This window comes from Haliotis rubra, unplaced genomic scaffold, assembly GCF_003918875.1.
Source record: "Haliotis rubra isolate DU_JTF1 unplaced genomic scaffold, ASM391887v1 Scf535, whole genome shotgun sequence".
NCBI classification, from domain to species: Eukaryota; Metazoa; Mollusca; class Gastropoda; order Lepetellida; family Haliotidae; genus Haliotis; species Haliotis rubra.
The window spans coordinates 332501-353309 of record NW_025767230.1 but is presented as its reverse complement, the minus strand read 5'-3'; the positions used below and the strand labels follow the sequence as shown (position 1 = coordinate 353309).

Here is a 20809-nt window from a genome sequence, read left to right as displayed (position 1 = left end):
AGCTTTAGAGATACCATAAAATATTCTTTGTCGGGAATCGAATCTAGGTATGACAAGATAAGGCCCAACAGTTCAGAGATTTTCACGATATGAGGGTGAAGGGCATGCAGTGCTTATCCAGTGGCGAGATCATACAGAATGGGTCTTAATTGTTAAGATACTATTTTTTCAAGGGTAGGTGATTTTAAACATCATTAAAGAATGACCTCAGTGGAGTACTTATATTGTTCGTCGTTTAGAATAGATCCAAAAGATTTCACTAGCTAATTCATATTTCTTTTAACACCGAATTCAGCAGTATCCAAAGGATTTGACGGCGGTCTGTAAATAAACTATAGTCTGGACCAGACAATTCGGTGACTTGCATCACGATCATCGTTCTACGCTATTGGAATTGTCAACCGAGTCAGTGAGCCTGACCACCCGATCTTGTTAGTTGCCTCTTAGCATGGGTTTCCGAAGGTTAATTCTAACCCGGATCTTCCCGGATACCTGATAATCGTGTACGCTAATGTTGCATCTCTGAATTGTCGACTTGTTCAGGAAGAAACACATCAAATTTCTGAACAAGCACTGAAAGTAAATTCCACCAAAACATTACGGAAACAAGATGTTTTCTGTGGCACGTTTATAAAATTACTCACCCAGTGCAAAGAAGGCCAATATGGTTCCCTGAAACCAAAGTGAGTGAGTGAGTGAGTGAGTCTTACGTCAGAATAATATATGTGTCTTGTCATCAGTTATCAGTACCGTAACATAACCCTCGCTGGATACGATGACGCATTGCTTTGTCCCTTTTTGTGATCCATAATTACAGTTCTTGTCAAAGTCACGCACTATCATAGTCTTATGATGTCTTATCCTTGTCTGAGTCGCAGTTTAGGTAATGCAAAAGGCGAGTGAGTGAGTGAGTTTAGTTTTACGCCGCTTTTAGCAATATTCCAGCAATATCACGGCGGGGACACCAGAAATGGGCTTTACACATTGTAGCCATGTGGGGAATCGAACCCGGGTCTTCGGCGTGACGAGAGAACGTATAGCAAAGGGTACTGATATGGCACTGAGAACATCCAGTAGTTACTATACAAATGACACAGAGCGTACCAAGTATTGACTAAACGTATGACTTGAAGAAAAGCAAACTGGATTAAAATGACAGAGTTTAAAGTACGAACTATGACTAAGTGTGAGTGAGTTTAGTTTTACGCCGCATTCAGCAATATCACAGGTACTAGTATATGGCGGCGGTCTGTAAATAATCGAGTCTGGACCAGACAATCCAGTGATCAACAACATGATTTACGCAATTGGGATACGATGACATGTGTCAACCAAGTCAGCGAGCCTGACCACCCGATCCCCTTAGTCGCCTCTTACGACAAGCATGGATTACTGAAGATCAATTTCAACCCGGATCTTCATGGGTACGTATGACTAAGTGAATACCAGGTAACACCACACAGTATCTATACATGAAAGATGAAGAAAAGCTAATTGGATTATAATGATGAAGAGTAGTATCCAGTATTAATTATATGTATGACTTTAAGAAAAGCAAACGTAATTGAAATAATAGTATTACACTAATCGACACAGAGTAGAAGTGAGTGAGTGAGTTTAGTTTTACGCCTGGACCAGTATGGACCAGGCAATGCAGTGATCAACAGCATGAGCATCGATCTACGCAATTGGGAACCGATGACATGTGTCAACCAAGTCAGCGAGCCTGACCACCCGATCCCGACACAGAGTAGAAAGTGTTGACTATACGTATGACTTTAAGTAATCCACATGTTACTGAAATGGTACAGGGAATGTCACGTGCGATGCGTGTGAAAACACGTAATGTAGAATTTGATCAGATGTCCCTGTAGAACTTTGAAGAACTCACAACTACAGCAAACAGGAGGACAGATCCGATGTTGTCAGCAAACGTCCTGTCATGGAGGCTGTAGGCCGCTTCCAGGATGATCCTGAAATACGTGTTGGAAATGACGTCATAACTGACCATCCTTAATACAATGTGTAAGTTGTCTTGTTGGTCTATAGTGAGTTGTGCTCAACTTGACTGAGCGGTATTAGTCCGTGGTAAGTTGAATTCGTGTGTTGTATTAAGTTGAATTCGTGTGTTGTATTCAGTTGAATTCGTGTGTTGTATTCAGTTGAATTCGTGTGTTGTATTCAGTTGAATTCGTGTGTTGTATTAAGTTGAATTCGTGTGTTGTATTCAGTTGAATTCGTGTGTTGTATTAAGTTGAATTCGTGTGTTGTATTCAGTTGAATTCGTGTGTTGTATTAAGTTGAATTCGTGTGTTGTATTAAGTTGTTGAGTTGAATTCGTGTGTTGTATTAAGTTGAATTCGTGTGTTGTATTAAGTTGAATTCGTGTGTTGTATTAAGTTGAATTCGTGTGTTGTATTAAGTTGAATTCGTGTGTTGTATTGAGCAGTATTGTGTGTTGTGGTCTGAGCGATACTGTGGTTGGTTGGTTGGTTGGTTGGTTTGTTGTTTAACGCCGCACTCCAGCTATATGATGGCGGTCTGTAAACAGTCGAGTTTCGACCAGACAATCCAGTGATCACCAACACGAGCATCGATCTACGCAATTGGGAACCGATGACATGTGTCAACCAAGTCAGCGAGTCTGACCACCCGGTCCCGTTACTCGCCTCTTACGACAAGCATGGGTTACTGAAGATAAATTCTAACACTGATCTTCAGGGGTAAGTCGCCTCTTACTACAAGCATGGGTTGCTGAAGATCAATTCTAACCCGGATCTTCACGGGTATACTGTACGTAGTAGGCTGTTAGTATTGTTGTCTGTTGTTTGGTGCAGACTAAAGTATTTGTCTTAGCGTATCGTGCTGTATTGGTTTGTACTGAGCTGAAATGTGCTGTAATGTGCTGTATTCGCCCGCGGTGTGCTTTACTCACCTGTTGTCTACAGTGTTCTTCTGCAGGGTACAATACCGTGAACAGTTGTTAGTGAGTGAGTGAGTTGGGTTTTACGCCGCTTTTAGCAATATTCCAGCAACATCACGGCGGGGACACCAGAAAAGGGCTTCACACTGAGCAGTTGTGAGTGAGTGAGTTAAAATTTAGCATCGACATTATTCCAGCCACGTGGCGACGACTGAGCAGTAGTAGTTAACTTCTGGGATCTGTTTTGAGTTGTAAGGTGTTTTTTAAGTTTGGAAACTCTACTCAATATATTTGATGACATTTGGACAACTGGAAACTTTCCTCCTTCGTGGCACAATGCCATTATCATCCCTATACCAAAGCCTGGCCGGGATCATACAGATCCGACAAACTACCGTCCTATATCACTGACTAGCCGTGTTTGTAAAACCATGGAGGGCATGGTCAACAATCGATTAATCTGGTACTTGGAGACCAATAACCTCCTTAGTGACCTCCAATGTGGTTTCCGAAAGAACCGAATTACCATTGACCATCTGGTGCGTCTGGAATCGTTCATAAAAAATTCCATTGTCAACAAACAACATACTGTATCTATCTTTTTCGACTTAGAAAAAGCATACGATACAACGTGGAAACATGGTATCTTAAAGGATTTACATGAATTTGGATTGAGGGGCAGATTACCTCAGTTCATATCTCAGTTTCTAAACAACAGACAATTTCAAGTACGGGTGGGTTCCACATTGTCTGATTATTTCCACCAAGATCAGGGCGTCCCTCAAGGCAGCATCCTGTCTGTCACACTTTTTAGCATCAAAATTAACAGCCTCACTAACGTCTTGAACAGTTGTGTTGATGGGTCCCTTTTCATGGACGATTTCAATAGTTCATGTCGTGGTAAGAACATGCACACAATAGAAAGGCAGCTACAACTCTGCCTTAACAAAATCCGAAAATGGGCCAATGAAAATGGCTTTAAGTTTTCAAAATCCAAAACAAATTGTATTCACGTTTGTCGTAAATACAAACCACACAAGGATCCAGACCTATCTTTAGATGGTACTCCCATCAAGGTAGTAGAAGAGGCCAAATTCCTGGGACTCATATTCGATCGTCACTTGACATTCTTACCACACATACAATATTTGAAAACAAAGTGCTTGAAGGCTTGACTTGCTAAAAGTCGTTTCAAATACAGAGTGGGGAGAGGATCAAACTACCCTCCTTCACTTGTACAGATCTTTGGTTCGCTCTAAACTGGACTACGGCTCCATTGTCTATGGTGGAGCCTGCAAAAGCAATTTAGAAAAATTAGATTCTATCCACCACCAAGGCCTGAGGCTCTGCCTGGGAGCTTTTAGGACCTCTCCGGTAGACAGTCTATAGGCAGAGGCTTACGAACCTTGCTTCCCTTGAACAACGCCGCATAAAACTTTCACTGCAGTATATCACTAAATTACGTTCAAATCATTTGAATCCAGCATACAATTGTATTTTCAACCCTCTCTATGAAAACTTGTTTCCTAACCTGCCAAGCCTGGTTCCACCACTCGGAATCAGAATTCAACCACACATATCTGCAGCTAAAATTGATCTCAATAGCATAGCACCTTACCGACTCCTGTCTTCACCACCCTGGCAGATGGTGAAACCACAGGTCGATCTTACCCTCACTAAACTCAAAAAGTCAGAAACAAATACTTTGGTGTTCCAACAGGAATACAACCAGTTACGTTCCAAGTATAACACCCATAGATCCATTTTCGCAGACGGATCCAAGGAAGATGGCAAAGTTGCCAGTGATACAGTCATTGGATCCAAGACTGTCTCTTCCAGAATTCCCGACAATAGTTCCATTTTCACTGCTGAGGCCAAAGCTATCTTCACAGCTTTGTCCTATATTAAACAACAGAATCATTCCAAAAACTTCATCGTTTTTACAGATTCACTATCTTGCCTTCAAGCACTTCAAAATGTTACTTCAAGTCACCCTATCATCCTGGACATTTTAGAACTTTACAACGATCTTTCTACTGGCCAATGTGACATCGTCCCCTGCTGGTTGCCGGTTCACATCGGCATAGCAGGTAACACAAAAGCCGATGCTTCAGCCAAAGCAGCTCTTGACAAGCCCTTATTCCCACTGCTAATCCCGTATAGTGATTTCAAACCCACTATCAAAAGCTATACTTGGGACCTTACGCCAAAAAGGTGGGACACCCAAGTAGGAAGAAATAAACTGTATGAATTGAAGACAACTATTCGTTATACTTACTTGGGTTGTCAGTCAAGACGTGAAGAGGTAGTTTAACGGCGATGTCGTATTGGCCACAGTCGCTATACACATGACTATCTGCTGAAAACGGATGTGGATGGACCCCCTATGTGTGTCTCTTGCGATGGGGTGTTCACCATCAAGCATATATGGTGGATACCAAAGAAAAGTGTACACAGCATGTTTGGGCCCATAACAATTTAACATTACTATCTTCACTTCTTTCGGGGTGCCCATCACATCGGCACAAGTCAGACGATACGACTATATATAAGACGACTATTTTTAATTAAACATTAAGCTTATGGGAAACAAAAACAGGTCATTTTAATTCATTTTGACTTATATTTACAAATGTTTTGTTGAAAACATGTTGTGTGTTAAATACTACTCAAACTGGATGAACAGAAGTTTATTAATCTGATTGCCAAACATTTCGTGAATAAATCCCCTGAAATGATTTTGTCTAGGGCTTAATTCGTAATTTTGGTAATTTGTTTTCAAGTGGTACTTTTTGCGTTACCTTACTCTGTCAATTTATGTAAATGCAACACAAGGTTATTTTTTATTACTTTTTACAGAATTAATATGTAAAGTACTCAAATGCAATGGCGTTACATAATATTTCTTACAAGTAATAATCTAAAAAAATGTTAGAAAATCAAGGTCTGATTTGGTAAAAAAAATCACGTTACCTACAAATACCATTAAATATGTTGCTGTTTCCACAGATGAACACATTAGTGAATGATATCCTAAGTTCAAGTGCAAAGGGCCACAAGGTATACGTGTGCCACATCTGAACATTTTCTGTGCTGTTTTTACGAAGATATCACACATAAAAAACCTGTAGGTGAATTTTAACTCCCGTGACATGTGTTCGATTTAGAAGTCATCATAGATGAGACCAGACAATATCTTGGTGATTAGTAAGTGTATTTTACATTTTCTTAAGAATGTCATATAAATAAACCCATGTCACAATAACATAGGATGCATATGACACCTGTTACAACTAACCAACTGTAATTTAAGTGAGGTTTTAAGTCTTATTATTGTAACAAAAAGCCTCAGACTACAAGTGGAATTGACATAGGGGCTCAAATTGGTAAGACATGGTGTCCCGCTGGGATTTCCCCGGTTGTGGCTCACGGTATTTGTACGTAACATGTATTCGTTGTTAACAAAATGAAATAGAGAACACTACAACATAATTTATACTGAAGACAATTATTGCAGATCATAAGTAAACTGATTAGGTACGCAGTACTGCATATTAATAGATTGAAATGGTTCCTTGGAATTTCAAATGGCTACATAACTGAGCGTTCAATAAAAATGTTCTATTCAGGGATGCACTGCAGTTCGTGGTTTAGACTTTATTATAGTGATATAATAAATTCTTTTTGATTGAAATGTCAGAAAACAAGTTGATCTTGGTGATAAAAGTAAAAGTTTGCATGATATCACGCGATCGACGGTTGATTCGTTGGTAACATGTGTATTCGTTGGTAACATTCCGTATTTGTAGGTAACATCAGTCAGTGTGTTTGAAGTTTTAAGTCTTGTTCAGGGCTGTCACCGATGCACTTGCGAACATAGGATAATTGAGACTGTAGTAGAAGTTAGTTTCATGGGTTTAGTAATAAGGTTTGTCAAAGGTATGTCGTATTCGTAGGTAGCTCGTTTTTGTAGTTGAAACTTTCTGTAAATGTCTATCTTATAGAAATTGTCATTTCAAAATATGGGTAATTAAAGCAGAGTTATAGTTCAGTAAGACGCATAATGTATTGATTGTTTTAGTGACATGTTTATCTGTACATAATGGTATATGGTATACGGTAATAGTTCAAGCGTTTTAAACATTTGTGATGTGCTTTCTTTGAATACAAATGTCAGTTGAAACATTAGGTAAATAAAATTTCAGGTGTATTGATTTTAGTTCAATTTGTATACTTCTCATCAAAAGTTTAGACTCACTAGTGTAAATATAGCCACTTACTTCAGGCGACTGTTTTAAACTAAATTTTGCAAAATATTCCAAACTGTTTAAAGGAACTGTTTGCACATGGACTGATGTATTGTAAAACAAATTTGTAACGTTGAAAACATTATTGTCATGAGTTCAATAAATGATAAAAATCAGTGAAACTTGGCGAATTCTGAACAAAACGTTACACCAACATGCAGCTTTTCACATGTACGATATTTGCACATGCATTTCAGCAATTTGATGCATGATCCTCATGCAATTCATCTGCATGAGGTTTGCACACATAAATGCACACACACATATAGTGAGTGTTTCTAGTGAGTCTAAACTGTTGATGAGAAGTATATTTCCATCAGTTAAAATGACATTGCTACTTTCCGACATACACTGAGACAAACAAAGAGAAAGCCTTAAACCGGTTGTAAACAATCTGTATTCACATGTCCTATGCACTTAGATAAACAATTTCCAAACTGTTCGATGTTTTAATAAACCAGCTATGATTTAGTTTGACATATATAAACATTTATGAAATACAGGGAATTGTGTGATATGTGTTACCTACATGTACATTGTTTTTATTTTCCACCTAAAATTTAGTTTTTGATGCATTTTCAAATTTGTTGTACTTATCGAAAGTTCCACCCGTTGTCTCCCAGGTGAATAAGATAGATATGTAACAATGATTCGTTTGTGAAAAGAACACTAAGTGGTGCTACATCAAACAAAGGTACCAAAATGGTTCTATTTTCGTAAAGCTTGAGGTTATAAAACATGAAAGAAACCATGATATGGCTTCAGAGTTTCTATAGTCATTAACATATTGTGCATGCAGAACAACAGTGAAGTTGGATGTTAGGCAACATACAATCCATCTAATCACAGGATATACAAGGTATGATGTTGGTATTTGTAGTCAATTCAGAAAATGAGCCTTCAACTTCACTGATCCACCAACTTGTCACTTTTAGAGATTAGTGATGGCAACTGATTTTCATAAGAGGCAAATATGTTGACTTTACATTGGTAAAAAGAATTACAAGGTGCAAGCAATTCTATTGTGGACCCCTTGTACCTAGCGGTGTACACTGTTCGTTGGAATCGACCATATACTGCTTGACTGTGTGGACTTTTCGACTGCAAGGGACTTGCATTATGAAGTGACAAATCTGAAAGACCTGTTTTCCCGCGTGAGCGAGCATCTTATAGTCAGCTACCTGAGGGAAGCTGACCTGTACAACTAATTGTAGCTACGTAATGTGAATAATGGATTGCCTGCTTTTGAATTTGGAGTTTTGAATTTCTGTTTTTCAAATAATAATGTAATGAATATATACGTTTTCAAAATAAAACTCATTTGTACTTTGTACTTAAAATGTGTATGAAATCAGACTTGATCTCGTCACTATATGGATGAAATAATTCCGATGTGACGTAAAGCCCAACTCAACTCAACTCTAGCGTGCTTTAATGATTTGTATTGTTCTGTTCAAGTCAATGTTCGTCTCTAGTTGTGTTGGTAGTGAAGTGAGTGAGTAAGTGTGGTTTTACGCCGCTCTTAGCAGCATTCCAGCAATATTACGACGGAGGACACCAGAAATGAGCTTGACACATTGTACGCATTTCGAGAATCGAACCCGGGTCTTCGGCGTGACGAGTGAACGCTTTAACCACTAGGCTACCCCGCAGTCCCCTGTAGTGAAGTGTAGAGGTCTACATGTATGGGATCGTCAATGTGATGTTGTAAGGGTAGTCACCAGTGTGACTATGAATGAGTGAATGATCATGGTTTTACGTCGCTCTTAGCAATATTCCAGCAATATTACGACGGAGGACACCAGAAGTGAGCTTCACACATTGTACCCATTTCGTGAATGGAACCCGGGTCTTAGGCGTCATGAGGGAAGGCTTTAACCTCTGTGCCACACCATCGCCCCTGATGGTGTGTGGTCTTTCGAAACGCGTTTGAAATGTGTTTTCGATTTTAATGTGCTTTCATTACCTCGGCTGTGATAAAGAAGATTTACCGTCGGAACCCCACCATTAATGAATCCCCATTGCGTCACAAAACTCACCTGAATTACAATTTACTAGTTAAATCCACGTTTTTTAAATGATGACTTGACAACTAGTCTCATAATAACGAACTTATTGCCTACCTCTATAGTGACAGTATAACGCAGCATGGAGGAAGAATTACTCGTGTAGGAGGAAGGCACTCACGGAGGAAGAAGATATTCATGGACGAAGACGTTACTCACGGAGGAAGAATATATTCATGGACGAAGACGTTACTCACGGAGGAAGAAGATACTAGTGGAGCAAGAATGTTCTCACTCAGGAAGAAGATACTCATGAACGAAGAGGGTACCCACGGAGGAAGAAGATATTCATGGACGAAGACGGCACTCACAGAGGAAGAAGATACTAGCAAAGGAACAATGTGCTCACGGAGGAAGACGATATTAACGCTGGAAGAGTATATTCACGAGGAAGTAGGTAATCACGGATTAAGGCGATCATCAGGGAGGAATAGATTCTAATGGAGGAAGAAAGTTCTCACGTAGGAAGAAGATATTCACGGAGAAGACAATACTCACGGAGGAAGAAGGAACTGAAAGAAATCATGGGGGGAGAAGAAGTCTGGAATGTAGTTAGCACCTCCGGAATATCTGAAATAAGTTGGCATGAAATCAATTATATTAATCTAAACGTCAGTTGACAAATCTGTCATATAATGCATAAGGTTCTAGTTTGACTCATTGTATCATGCAATCGTTAATACATGTTCCAGTATCGAAGTGCACTTACATGTACTTGTACCAGCCAGCCTAAACAGTGGGGAATACACGGCTGCAATATAATATTCATTTCCCGAACACTCGGACATATATACCTGCTAAAACAGTCTTGGACACGTGACAATCTGCCTCATATAACCGGTAAAATTGTTTACTTTCGCCATTACATCAAAGGATATGTCTAATTTCAGTTAGTCACTGAACAACCTGTCTTCAGAAAGGCGTTTAAATTTATTGATTGCGCCAAAGCCGTCTGTTTGAAGGCTATGCGAATTCCTCAAGACTTAGTGTATTCTTAATGTAATTTCAATGCACAGCCTGTGTATTATATCTGCAATCGCTATATTGTACCTATACACCGCTGTGGAATTTAATGGAAGATAATTATATCCGAGAACTATGATTGAGCCAGCGCGTTTTGATCTAACGAGCCTCCTCAAGTCAGATATATACTATTAGATAGATAGATATTATTAGTTACACGGTGTTTTGAAAGGGTGTGCCTGGAGTGTAAGATCCTTGTAAATTCCGTATTTCCTTACAGTCCGTTGTAAATTCCGTATTTTCCGTAAAATAAGGAATTTACAAGGGTCTTACTGTCCCGTACACCCTTTCAAAACACCGTGTAACGGATTGATTACCCTTAAGATTTCTTTATTCAGCTTATCTTTAAAAACCAACATTCGAAAACAATAACAAACAGACAACAGTCACGGTCATAAAGGGAGACAACTCCGGATGGCTAAGTTTATGATAAAATGGTCGAATTTGAGATTTTTTGACAAGTGAAATAGAGAAACATTTTAATTTTTTATATTATTATTAACACAAACAAACAAGAAATTATGGCAACAATTTTATTACTCTGTTTATACTCACAATTGTATATGCCAACTCTAAATTACGAAGCGGCCAGCTGTTTGGCGGCCACATTCCATCTAAGGTCAAGGTCATTTGTACAACCAGTGTAGTGTGTCACGGGACAGATTTGACGGAGTGTACGGTTCGTACACCCTGGCAAATCCGCCTACATGGTTTCGTAAATGCGTGGGCTATTGGCAAATCAGAATTCCATAAATTTATCTTAAAGGCACTATTTCCCGCACACTTCTCTAAAAAATAAATAATGCATTTCTCTCAACAATACTAACTATCAACCCTCAGGGAAGCTACCGTATAATTTATTCACCCCAAACTACGTATTCAGATTACAATATTAAATTAAAAAGTTCGAATCAGTTAATGCAACTTTGCATTAAATCCCCTCTCGCACACTCTACCGGCCATACATTATTTCAAGCGAACTCCATAGAGTTATGTCCCTTGCAGCGCCCTTTACGAATATCCTATCACTCCTTTGGAGACAAAACTCAGTCCTGGATCTTACGTCCACCTCTCCCCATCCTTACATCTTATCCTCTAGAACATGAACTTGGTTCCTGTTGTCACAAACTGCATGGGAAGTCTGTCTTCCACATGCACTAGGCTGTTGTGTTTGGGCGTTTGAATCAAACACGGTGTTGGTGTGTTTCAGCACCCTTGTTTTTCGCTGTTTTTGACAATTTTATTGTTTTTTCATTTCACTCAAACTCAACGAATATTGAATCAGTTGCTTCACTGCATGTTCCAACATGTCGTTTAAAGTGCCCATTACGGACACAAAAAGTTACATTTACCTTAGAGAATAAAAGGACTCACTACGCTTAAGTTTTATATATATGACTATCAAATTTTAGGGTGTTCCCATATATTTTGTTTGTAGTATAATATAGGCCAAAATATTGTCGAAAATGTGTGAAATTGTGCCTTTAAGGATAATAACGGCCAGTACAATAAACTACAAGTGGTCTGAACAAAAAGGAAAAACAGTTCGTTATATCCGCCATTGCGTTACAAGGGTGTTCGTTATAGACGGAATTTACTGTATAGTAAGTCAAGCGTGTCTTGGTTTTGAACTCTAATTGAGTCGCTGGGACCTGAAGGAATGACTATAGCAGCACGGCATACTCACTCAAGAATCGCCCCGAATATCTGGCCCAGGATGATCAGCAGGCTGAAAAAAGAAACGGATTTGTGTATCCTGTGACTGTTTGTGTTTGAGGAAGTGACGTAATCTATAACGAACTAGTCAATTTGAGCGCAGATTCAGACGGTCGAGTAGTGAGTGAGTGAGTGAGTTTGGTTTGACGTCGTTTTGAATAGTATCTGAAATGTAACATGGCGTGTAATGCTGATTCGGGAGGAATGAGATAGAATTATCCGTCACATTGGCAATATCCCAGCCATATCATGAGTACTGATCTGGGAATAAAGTGGAGCAGGTCTTTGATTAAGTTCAGAAGTATGGAGCAGACAAACATAGAGACGTCATCATGGTGAATCGGCAACCGAAACAACGGAGGATCCTGGTACGGATAAGGGACACAACTCTTCCCAGTGGAAGCTGGGCCATGTTATAAATTGACGGGTTGTGACATGACCAAACAAACATAAATACAAACTATTTATACTCACCATGACTCCGGAATCCTTGACGAGAGGAAATGTGCGTGGTGAAAAGCTGAAACAAGATATTTATTGTTTGGCGATATCAAACGGGAATCTGAATGGTGAAAAGCTGCAACAAGATATTACGGAAATGTGCATGGTGAAAAGCTGCAACAAGATATTTATTGTTTGGCGATATCAAACGGGAATCTGAATAGTGAAAAGCTGCAACAAGATATTACGGAAATGTGCATGGTGAAAAGCTGCAACAAGATATTTATTGTTAGGCGATATCAAACGGAAATGTCAATGGTGAAAAGCTACAACAAGATATTTATTGTTAGGCGATATCAAACGGAAATGTGCATGGTGAAAAGCTGCAACAAGATATTTATTGTTAGGCGATATCAAACGGAAATCTGCTTGTTGAAAAGCTACAACAAAGATATGGTGAAAAGCTGCAACAAGTATAGTTAAGGCGATATCAAACGGAAATCTGCTTGTTGAAAAGCTACAACAAAGATATTTATACAAGAGTTTTATTGTAAGGCGATATCAAACGGAAAAGTGCATGGTGAAAAGCTGCAACAAGATATTTATTGTTAGGCGATATCAAACGGAAATCTGCTTGTTGAAAAGCTACAACAACGATATTTAAACAAGATATTTATTGTTAGGCGATATCAAACGGAAATGTGCATGGTGAAAAGCTGCAACAAGATATTTATTGTTAGGCGATATCAAACGGAAATGTGCTATGGTGAAAAGCTGCAACAAGATATTTATTGTTAGGCGATATCAGGCGATATCAAACGGAAACTGCGTGCATGGTGAAAGCTGCAACAAGATATTTATTGTTAGGCGATATCAAACGGAAATGTGCATGGTGAAAAGCTGCAACAAGATATTTATTGTTAGGCGATATCAAACGGAAATGTGCATGGTGAAAAGCTGCAACAAGATATTTATTGTTAGGCGATATTAAACGGAAATGTGCTTGGTTAAAAGCTGCAACAAGATATTTATAGTTAAGTGATATCAAACGGAAACGTGCATGGTGAAAAGCTGCAGCAAAATATTTATTGTTAGGCGATATCAAACGGAAACGTGCATGGTGAAAAACTGCAACAAAATATTTATTGTTAGGCGATATCAAACGGAAATGTGCATGGTGAAAAGCTGCAACAAGATATTTATTGTTGTGAGATATCAAACGGAAATGTGTATGGTGAAAAGCTGCAACAAGTTATTTATACAAGAGTTTTATTGTAAGGCGATATCAAACGGAAAAGTGCATGGTGAAAAGCTGCAACAAGATATTTATTGTTGTGAGATATTAAACGGAAATGTGTATGGTGAAAAGCTTCAACAAGATATTTATTCAAGATTTATATTGTTAGGCGATATCAAACGGAAACGTGCATGGTGATAAGCTGCAACAAAGATATTTATTGTTACTCGATATCAAACGGAAACGTGCAGTAAAGCTTTCACCGTGATTGTGGAGCATGGTTTTGGTTTGCGTTTGTCGTATTTCGCGTGCTGTATGTGTGTTATCCTGGAGATAATATCTGTCCTGTTACATCAACGAAAAAATAAATTTGCTCGCAGAAAAATGACATAAAAGATGGAGATGCCAGACGTGGTCATTTGCATGAGAGCGTGTCAACGTACATACATATGCGAGATCTTCAGAGACATTCTAGCTTCAGGACGCGAGGCTTGCAGATAATCGAACCGTGACAAGAAAACCAGTAATAGATATTACGAGTAACGATGACATGTGTAAGTAAACCAAGTCCACAAGCCTGTCCACTCGATCCGGTTAGTCGCCTCTTACAACAAGCATGGGTTGCTCCGCGGGTCCGCACTGTAAAACCTGTGATCTGCATGTAATATAAGAAGTACTAATGCATGTATGTCGCAGAATATAAACAGTTGGGATTATATCGCTTATCATGAATATACCACTACAGATTAAATCATACTCACCAACTTTGCTAACGGCTGCTACAACGAGAACGATGGTATATATCATGGGCTGTCTCACATTTTCAAACAGGACACCGGCGATTTCAATGCCATGGTGTTCGGTGTGGGAGGTGTTGCGCTGCGTGGCGCTCGAGCCCACACTTGACGTTGATGTGGCAAATATCGAGCAGGAGAATATGCACAAAGATAAAGTTGATGCAAACGCCATGTTCAAATCTGTGCCAGTCAGCTTCAAACAACTTTCCTTTCCAGATTGGCTTGTAGGACCATTGATCTTGAGGAATTTACCTTGGAAATAAAATAAAGGTCTGTTTTTATTATGCACAAACTACCTGCTGGCTGGGTTGAGATAGTTTTGTAAATATACCCACATATTATTATTATATTTTGCAGATTAAAAAAAACTAATGCATCAGACAGAGATCGGATGATCCTGGATAATACGTCACAGTGAAACAGTGTACAAATTTGATATGACGTCATCCATTATTCATGACGTCGCAAATTAATAACATGACGTCACCTGAACTATATGGTGATGATGATTTTATGGAGAAGCATGTACAATGTGAGTGACCCCCCTACAATTTATGTACAAAGTCAGTGACCCCTCCCTGCATGTCATGTGCAAAATCAACCCCCCCCCCCCTTTCCCATATGTCTTAAGCATAATTTTTCAATATTTTGTATGTACAGAATTGCTGACCCCCTAGTACATGTGTACCATATTGATGACCCCCAATCTCCCAAGAACGAAATGGATGACCCCCTTAAAATCATCCACCCCATAGCCATAAATTATGAACGGTCCCTAATGATAAAATATTTTCTTCTTTTAAAGCTTGTGTTTGCTGTTATTAAAATTTGAAAACGTTCCAACGTGTTATGTCTTTATGAAAGCATAAAAATAACAGAAATACGCCATTTGTCAATTTTATGCAGGTAAGACGTGGGTAATAAATAAAATACCTCACTCGGCCTCATTACATACGAATTATACGAAACTCATGACATTCCTATAAAGGTCCTATGATCGAGCGAAAGGGAGGTCAGATAACAGAGGAAGGACACTCGTTTCGCCTAATTCGTATGCAATGAGACCTCGTGTAGCATTCTCTATACATTACATGTCTCTAGAAGTGCAATGGCAATCTGAAATATCTACGTAAAGATGAACCAGTTTAAGTTAAGCTGAACAAGTCCATGTAAAGAGGGAACAGTCTATGTAAAGAGGGAACAGTCCATGTAAAGAGGGAACCAGTCTATATAAAGAGGGAATAGTCCGTGTAATGGGGGAACAGTCCATGTAAAGGGGAACCAGTCCATGTAAAGGGGAACCAGTCCATGTAAAGAACCAGTCCATGTAAAGGGGAAACCAGTCTATGTATAGGGAAACCAGTCCATATAAAGGGGAACCAGTCCATGTAAAGGGAACCAGTCCATGTAAAAGGGAACCAGTCTATATAAAGAGGGAATAGTCCGTGTAATGGGGGAACAGTCCATGCAAAGGGGAACCAGTCCATGTAAAGGGGAACCAGTCCATGTAGAGGAGAACCAGTCTATGTAAAGTTAGAACCAGTCCATGTAAAGTGGAAACCAGTCTATGTATAGGGAAACCAGTCCATATAAAGGGGAACCAGTCCATGTAAAAGGGAACCAGTCTATGTAAAGAGGAAACAGTCCCTGTAATGGGGGAACAGTCCATGTAAAGGGGAACCAGTCTATGTAAAGGGGAACCAGTATATGTAAAGAGGGAATAGTCCGTGTAAAGGGGAACCAGTCCATGTAAAGGGGGAACTAGTCTATGTATAGGGGAAACCAGTCTATGTATAGGGAAACCAGTCCATGTAAAGGGGAACCAGTCGTTGTAATGAGGGAACAGTCCATGTAAAGGGATAACTAGTCTATGTAAAGGGGAGCCAGTCCATGTAAAGGATATTCTATTACGCATCCCACTGAATGCCAAGTTAGGCCGAAGTGGATTATTTCGACATTTGCTATTTGTAGTTGTGTAAATTTTAGGGATACAGAGTAACAGCCTAAAACAGTTTTTTTCTATTTCCGACAGTACTTTAGATGTGACTGACATCCCAATATGTGACATCACAGTCCCACATTCCAGATCCGTGAAGAATTTGGGAGTATATCTTCAATCAGATCTTTCGATGGACAGACAAATCTCAGAGCTCTGTAGAGTCTGCAACTACAATCTGCTGAACATAGGCAGTATACGCCATCTCCTCACTCAAGACACTGCAGCAACTCTAGCGAGATCCTTCATCCTGTCCCGGCTCGATTCCTTGCTGAATCTACAGAGTCGAACATCAACCGCCTCCAGAGAATCCAAAATGAAACTGCTCGTATGGTTGCCAGGTCAACCCACCAGCTGACATAAACAACATCTTAAGATCGCTGCACTGGTTGCCCATCCGTGCTAGTGTTGTTTTTAAACTCCTGTGCCTAGCTAGTCTGTCTCACAGTCCCTGAACCACATTATTTTCCTTACTGCCAAGCCCTCTCTGCAGTGCTAAAGCCCTAAATAAAGCAAGTCTAGATTTCCTCAGGTTCTGAATCTCTGGTCTCCCTAGGGCTCCTTTTCAATATAAATGGGTTTGTTTGTTACTATCAAAAGTATATATATTCAGAGACTAAGCCTTAGTCTAGTGCCTAGCCTACCAGTGTATTCATGGAACTGCTCCTGAGTATCTGTGTGAACTCCTGACACAGTACCAGCCAGCTAGATGTCTCCGGTCCAGCTCAAAGCAACTCCTTGACATTCCCAGATTTCAGCTGAAAACATTCGGCGGCAGATCTTTCAGTGTGACAGCAGCTGTCAAATGGAATCAGCTCCCTGACTCTTTAAAACACTCTGACTCTCTTCCATCATTCAAAACCCTCCTGAAGACCTATCTGTTCAACAACTATCTCTGACTCTGGACTTGCTTTGCTAAAGCGCTTTGAGCGTGCATTGATGTGTGGAAAAGCTCTATACAAATAGAACTATTATTATTATTATTATTATTATTATTAACACGTTGTAATTGTGCAGATTTATATACATGTAACTCAATCGAGCCCTGATTTATGCTTTATGACCCTGAACGAAAGGTATGGATGGTTTGTTGTTTAACGCCACACTCCTCAATATTCTTCTCGAGTCATCGTGTGTATTCATGAGACGAATTCGTGTAACCGGTATTCAAATGATGACAACTATAACAGGGAATGGTCGGGACCAACAGGTACTTCAAGTTATGCATAATATTCGAGACACCGGCATTCGACTTATCGGGATTTGACTGTATATGGAAGCAGTCTGTAAATAAGGACCGGATCAAACAATCCAGTGATCAACATCATGAGCATTAATCTACGCAATTAGGATACGATGGCATGTGTCAAACAAGTCAGCGAGCCTGACCGCCCGAAATGGGCTTTGTGGGGATTCGAACCCGGGTCTTCGGCGTGACGAGCCGACGCTTCAACCACTAGACTACCCCACCGCCCCCACATGTACATGTACATAGTAGCTGGCGTTTCTTCATTTTCGATTCCAGTGTAAAGTTCTCAGTTTCAGCTTCAAGGATGTTGACTAGGTGACTCAACCTGGTGTCTTGTCTGGTGACGAACGTGTTCATTGTGGCAATGTGTATATAATGGTCTTTTCAAGTTTACATCGCGTCATCTATATATACAATTGTGTGCCTAATAGTTGTGTTCCGATTAATTGAAATAATCGAAGATTGGTCGCAGTGACCAAACGACCAAGCAATCGATCACATTTTCTCATAATCGAACATAATCGATTTTGGAACAACTGTTTTAGTCTTTGAAATACTTGACAATGGAACATATCGTTGAAGTTGTCAGGGCCTGAAAACGTGTTTAATTCTTAAAAAACTCACTTCACTAACTGGAAAGCCATGACTGAATATTTCTTGAAGACTCCGGGAAGTTTATGTTCATGATATATTAGTCATCACTTTAAAGTAGCAAGTTGCATCATATTATACATATCTGCAATAACAACCTGGATAGGAAAATCTGAAAAATGACGCTAACCAATTGTTTTCGATGATTGGTTGTTGGTAATGAAACAATCATCAATTGTGAGATTTCAACCAATTCCCAACTCTAATGCCTATATTGAAGTTGTTCAGTGGGGTTATGTGCTGGCGATTAGGTGCCTGACTCTGAGGGTGTGGGTTACTGTGTCCTCCCATTACTCAGGGTTGCAGATATGTTTTCAAATATGTACATATCTGTTACCTCTCAAACAAATCGTTTTCTCAGTTAACTTCTGTTGTACATATCCTATTATTGGGAGAGGGCTTTTCTAAGCTGGATAACTTGTGCCCAATCCTTAAATGGATAAAATATGTTTCAATCAATAAACACAATCAAACGTCTCAGTGACAAACCTGTTTTTATATTCGAAAGTAATTGATAGTAAAAACAATTTTGAGAAGAGAGTTTCATTTAATCACAGCAAAGTTCTATTTACACGCAATCAAACTTCTCAGTAACGAACCTGTTTCAGGCTCACCCTGCTCTACTCACTAGACAGTGGACTGTTTTACTATACCCGTAGGTGTTACCCTACTGCTTGACTCGTATTAGATGAGCCTGCGCAGTACACGCGTTTGTGACAAGTAAACGGGGGCGCGGTGGGCGAACTGGCTAAAGCGCCAGGCTAGTGATCCAGCGAGCTTGAGGTGACGGGATCCAGCCCACCTGTGACCGGGTGTAAAAACCTTGGAGTCAACTTTGTGTGTAGCCTCTCTCAGTGTTGTCACAACCCCTAGTGTACAGTACACAACCCTGTGCACTTAAAATAACCCACGAAACCGTTGGTATATGACCAGATGGTGGCCACATGAATACGTGCAAACACCTAGCTGCGGGTACAGCAACGTGCAGTGAACTTGGACAAAATACTGTGACTATGTGTCCCAGTCCACCCAGCTGTGAATGGGTACCTCGTAAGGATGGGAATGCCACAAATACTCGGTGCGCCTAGTGGCTGCAAGAGTTGTATGATCCCCAGGGAGTTGAGATTGACAATACGATGTGCCGTTGAGATTGACATCCAGTGAACGAGGGAAAAACAAAGCGCCTTGAGCAGCTGAGCTGAGCTGGATATCGGCGCTATACAAATGTTAGTATGTATGTATGTATGTAAGTAGGCGGGGCAGGGAATCTAGACGAATACATTTGGTTGCTACAGGTAGATTGGCGATACATGCTGCCCGTGGCGTGAACTCAATACCGCGTCTGTTTAACACGTGTCTCGTACAGCGATTAAGTTCAGCAAAACACCATCTAGACACGAGTCAATTTTTTAATGTTTGCAGATTTTGATTACTTTAACATGTCCAAGTTAGGGAAGCATGGGCAAATTGTTCATTCTCAGGCAAGGGAGTTAGCCTACAATGTTATTATTTATATGGAAAGACGTGTGCAACCAAAGTAGACGCTATGTCAAAAAGTAGCCTTGCTACTGGTCTTTCCAAGGCAACTTTAAAACGTAATAAAGCGGAAGGTGACACGGGTGCGAGTGAGTTGGCCTACTTTTATTAGTCCAACAAAGTTTTGACCTGTGTGCAATCCGTCAATTTGTACAAAGTTTATATGGAGTACAAAAACAACTGCCTACTCTAGATATGATATATGCGTTCCCATATCTGCAAATTAGGGTCATTTGTCAGGTCGTGGCTCATTTAATAGCCGTACACCAGTAATTAACCTTCTAGCTCAGTGTCTGTCAATCGACTGTCTGTCAAATGGGTGTCTGTCAATTGGGAGATAACCCTATATCACCACTTTCTAAATGGCATTGTGTACTCACAGGGTTGTTAAGACTTGACTTGCTTGGTAGAACATTCACTCAGCTGTGTAAGGTTACGATTCCGCGGTTATTAGCCGAGTGCAGCCATGTGTTAAATCAAGACACTACATGCAGGGCAACGTCCCTATCTCCTAGAGGAAAATCTACTTGCTCCTGTACCGTCTCCGTGGTGTAGTGGTTAGAGCGTCCGCCCGGAGAGCGGAAGGTCGTGGGTTCGATCCCCGACCACGTCCTACCAAAAGACGTTAAAATATGGTACTTATTGGTCCCTGCCTGGCGCTCGGCATTAATGGGTACAACGAGGACTGGTCGGCTCGGAGTCAGTATAATGTGTCTGAGTGGGGTATTCATGCTTCACTGCGGCATGGTATCTCAGTGGGCTAGCACTATAAAACCAGCTTCAGTCTGGGCTAGTACAAGCAGGCGCACATACACATACACACGCATGCACGTCTTCATATGAGCGAAATATTCTCAAGCACGACGT

General features: G+C 40.1%; 1 protein-coding gene across 1 annotated transcript in view; it reads right to left on the bottom strand.

Annotated features, from left to right (window-relative positions):
- The window catches only part of LOC124253203 (Na(+)/H(+) exchanger protein 7-like), a 41649-nt gene that overhangs the window by 13341 nt on the left and 7499 nt on the right, over nt 1–20809 (bottom strand). Inside the window, exons 2-7 of the mRNA XM_046686930.1 lie at nt 14475–14762; nt 12510–12555; nt 12007–12048; nt 9795–9866; nt 1892–1973; nt 645–672 (exon numbers count right to left, since the gene is read on the bottom strand). Of these exons, the coding sequence (XP_046542886.1) occupies nt 645–672; nt 1892–1973; nt 9795–9866; nt 12007–12048; nt 12510–12555; nt 14475–14682 (478 nt within the window). The 5' untranslated portion in view covers nt 14683–14762. The remainder of the gene's footprint in view (nt 1–644; nt 673–1891; nt 1974–9794; nt 9867–12006; nt 12049–12509; nt 12556–14474; nt 14763–20809) is intronic.